Source organism: Callorhinchus milii, unplaced genomic scaffold (assembly GCF_018977255.1).
Source record: "Callorhinchus milii isolate IMCB2004 unplaced genomic scaffold, IMCB_Cmil_1.0 Scaffold19, whole genome shotgun sequence".
Lineage (NCBI taxonomy): Eukaryota > Metazoa > Chordata > Chondrichthyes > Chimaeriformes > Callorhinchidae > Callorhinchus > Callorhinchus milii.
Window position 1 is genome coordinate 357,868 of NW_024704760.1, and position 3,950 is coordinate 361,817.

Consider the following 3,950-nt stretch of genomic DNA (forward strand, 5'->3'; position numbering starts at 1 on the left):
CACGATGGGCTGAATGACCTCCTTCTGTGCTGTATAATTGTATGGTTCTACTGGAGCTGAAGCAGCTCAGGCAGTAATGACAGAGTTTCTGGGCCCCGCTGTGCGGCGCAGACTGGTGGCCTTGATGTCGTCTGTGTAATTATAGGGTGTGAAATCCCTGTGTGCAGCACATCCCTGACAGAGACAAGGGACTTGTATTCCATTATAGCCCTGACATTCCCGAGTGTTGGAGGCCAAGAGAAACGCCCTGTTATTTGCACAGACAGATTTATTGTTAATCTCTGACAGGCAGCAATGATTAACACTGCAGAAACTCCGGACTCCAAACACCCCATCACACACTCTCTCCCTGAGCTCAAACCCACCCTCGGGAAGTTACACAGTCCTTCACAGGACAGAAAGATAGAGAGACAGACAGAGTCACTCTTCCTCGGGATGTCCTCCCGACAGGTCCCACCATCAGCTTGAGGGGGAGGGGGTGTGTGGGTGCGTGTGTTGGTCTATGGTGGAGAGGGAGTGTTGGTGGCAGAATGAAAGGTACAGTGAGTAGGTGTAGCCCCCAAACGCCCCCCCCCCCCGGCCCTGTGGAAGCTGAGCTCAGGGACACGGGGCTGCAGACACGAACCTCCGCAGTGAGAGCAAAAACCACAGTAAATGACTAACTCCGCACTGGAACAGCAGCTGCTCTCATTGGGCCGACACTTTGGCGCACTCGACCCAATGGCTTTGGCAGGGAGTCGATGCGGGGCTGTCGCTCACTGTGATGGGCGATGCTGTGGCCCAATGCTGGGCTGGGGGAGAGAGAGAGAGAGAGAGAGAGAGGAGAGAGCAGGAGGAGGAGGAGAGAGAGAGCAAGAGGAGAGAGCAGGAGGAGGAGGGAGAGAGAGAGAGGAGGAGGAGAGAGAGAGAGGGAGAGCAAGAGGAGAGAGAGTGGCACAGGGGCTGAGAGAGGAGAGAGAGAGAGCCAGAACGACCGCAGTCTCATCATCCAGCCTTCTGGTGCCTGGCGGACCACTCTGAGCTGCCACTATTGCCTGTTTGTTGCCAGACATCCCCAGCGCGCGTGTGCGTTAATGCAGTGGGTGTGTGTTGGTACCCACCGCACGCACACACTCCGCTCTGCGGTGCTGCCTCGTTGGCTCCGAGCCCTGAGCAGGACATCTGGGCTGAGAGCTGCCGGAGGTTTCAGGGCTGGTGCGTGTGTGTGAGTGAGTGAGTGAGTGAGTGAAGGAGAGAGACAGAGAGGGAGGGAGAGAGGGAGGGAGGGAGAGAGAAAACCGCAGAGCTATTGCAGTCAGCAGTAACCGCTTACAGACCCCCCCCCCACCCCCATCCTCACCCCCAGCCCCTCACTGACAGTACAGGACATTGGGCAAAGAATGACCAACCCTGAATCACAGCTGCTCCAGCAGTAACACCCAGTGAGTAACAGTGCTTTTGTTTTTATTATTATTTATTTATAAAGAATTCTGGTGGAGAGGGACTGAGATTGAGCTGAGGTGTCAGGTTTTGTGTGTGTGTGTGTGTGGGTGGGTGGGTGAGTGGGTGCCTTGTTGGGTTGGGTGCCAGGCTCTCTCTCTCTCTCTACACAATGCTGGATGATGTATGTCTCCCACCACAAGAGTCCTGTCCTGGGAAATCCTCTCTGCAGTCTGTGTCTCGCCCCTGTGCTGGGTAAGCTTTACCCCTCTCTGCTCTGCTCCATCTCCCCACCTTAAGTCCTGACAATGTGGAAGAGCAGTGCCCTGGGGTTCAGACTGACCATTCTCGCCCTGTTTGGTTGTTGGGCTAACGTGGCTGCCCTGACCTGCCATCCGGACTGTATCTGTGCCAGTAACATTGTCAGCTGCTCCAAGAAGGAGCTCGTAGCCATCCCCAACTCCATCCCGGAGTACACCGCCATCCTGGACCTCAGCTACAACAGCCTGAGCCGCCTGCGGGCAGAGTGGACCTCTGTCCACCTCAACAAGCTCCACACATTGTTCTTCAGCCACAACGGCCTGATCTTCATCTCCGAGGAGGCCTTCTCTCGGGTGCTGCACCTCAGATACCTGGACCTGTCCTCCAACAAGCTGCGAACATTGGAGGAGTTGCACTTCCATGAGCTGGAAGAGCTGGAGGTGTTGTTGCTTTACAACAACCAGATCTCACAGATTGACAAGACAGCCTTTGAGGGGACGTCTAAGCTGCAGAAACTCTACCTGAGCCAAAACCAGATCTCCCGCTTCCCCCTGGAGCTGGTCGTGAAGAAGACGAGGTCTCCTGAGCTGGAGCTGTTGGATGTTTCTGGCAACAAGATCAAATCACTGCCAATCGCGGAGCTGAACTCCCTGCCAGCCTTCCTCAAGAATTCTCTGTACCTGCATGACAACCCACTGCTGTGTGACTGCCCGCTCTATCTCCTGCTCACCCAATGGCACGCTCGCCAGCTCAACTCTGCTGTGGACTTCAGGGACGAATTCCAGTGTGTCCTTCCCCTCAACCACAAGCTGTCCATCCGCCTCTTCAACCTGCAGAGCGACTACATGAACTGCAGTGTCCCGAACGATTCAGAACTGGAAGCTTTCCTGGAAGATACCCTCACCATCCACTGTGATACCAAGCTGAGGAACATGACCAAGGTCTGGATGACTCCCAGCAATGAGACCATCCAGGCTGGGCAAGGCAACCAGAGTGCCCAAGTCCTGCCCAATGGTAGCCTGCAGCTCAGGGAGCTGAGACCTGAGGACTCGGGCACCTACACCTGCTTTGCCATCAGCAGTCACTTCAACGAGACCATCTCTGTCCAACTCAAGGTCCACAACTCCTCGGCCATCGTTGGCTACGAGGGGTTAAACACGGCCTACACCACCCTGGTGGGTTGTGTGGCCAGCGTAGTGCTGGTTCTCATCTATCTATACCTCACCCCCTGCCACTGCTGGTGCAGGAAGAAGGCTGAGACACAGCAGGAGGAGAGCATCCATTCCTCCTCACTCAGCACCACCCCAACACACCAGGCCGAGGCCGAGAAGGAGGCCCTGGATATGCGGGTGGCCTTCATAGACCCGGCCAGGTGCGGCCTGGGGCAGAATGGCAAAGTGCAGCCCAACGCCGTGGAGCAATTTGAGGACAAAAGATTGTCAGCGACTTCCAGAAAGAAATCTGACTCCGAGTCCTTCAGCACCGTGCTCCTGGACTCTCCTGTTGTAGTGTAATAATTTAGTAAGTACCCAGGTGAGGGGAGAGAGAGGGAGGGGGCTGGGGGAGAGAGGGCGGGGTAAATGGGGGAGAGGGGGAAGGGGCTGGGGGAGAGAGGGAGGGGGCAGGCGGTCTGTGTTGAGAAGGGATCTGAGATTATAAACTGAAGAACAGCACAGCGAGGGTTATAGTGAAATCCTATCAATTTATTCCTTAAATTGTTGGCTCTTAAGACGTGAGCCCAAGACCCGATCTGGGATGTATTTGAGTGAGGGTGAGATGGAGAAGGGATAAGAGTCTGTGTCTGAACCTGAGCTGTTTGTCCCAGACAATCATCCTCTGAGCTCAGCAACTGTGGAATCCAGGTTAACACTATGAGGAAAGCGAATTGATGTTGATCGAGTGGGGTGGGGGGTAACAATGTGCTGTTACACCAGGGCAGGCCTGTAGCTGATCACTCACTCGGTACAGATAGTGAGGAGATGTTATCATAACTGACATCTTTTCAGGCGGTGTGAATAATGGCAGTCGATACACGTCAGTGTACATTAGACACAGAACAAAGCTAACCTACCATTCGTATCCCCCTCACTCTTACAGTTAACACATCCCAGTACTGTATAAACCAGTGTATATCTCTATTGCAACTTGGTACACCCCGTGTCCACTCGTGCGCTATTATACGTCAGTCCATTAGGTACCTGGTGAGAGTCAGCTGCGGTTTAATTGTGCATTTCCTGGATCAGCCATAAACATACTGCTGTCGCCGTCAC

The 3,950-nt window shown here is 54.5% G+C and overlaps 1 protein-coding gene across 1 annotated transcript; it reads left to right on the forward strand.

Moving 5' to 3' along the window:
• Positions 1 to 1,545: 1,545 nt before the first annotated feature.
• On the forward strand, positions 1,546 to 3,263 carry amigo1 (adhesion molecule with Ig-like domain 1). Its single transcript, XM_007899415.2, has one exon. It carries the CDS (start codon positions 1,728 to 1,730, stop codon positions 3,192 to 3,194), a length of 1,467 nt encoding a protein of 488 aa, XP_007897606.1. The 5' UTR covers positions 1,546 to 1,727; the 3' UTR covers positions 3,195 to 3,263.
• Positions 3,264 to 3,950: the final 687 nt, after the last annotated feature.

Excerpts from the sequence above, each read along its gene's own strand:
- amigo1 (XM_007899415.2), top strand. The coding sequence starts at position 1,728 with ATGTGGAAGAGCAGTGCCCTGGGGTTCAGACTGACCATTCTCGCCCTG.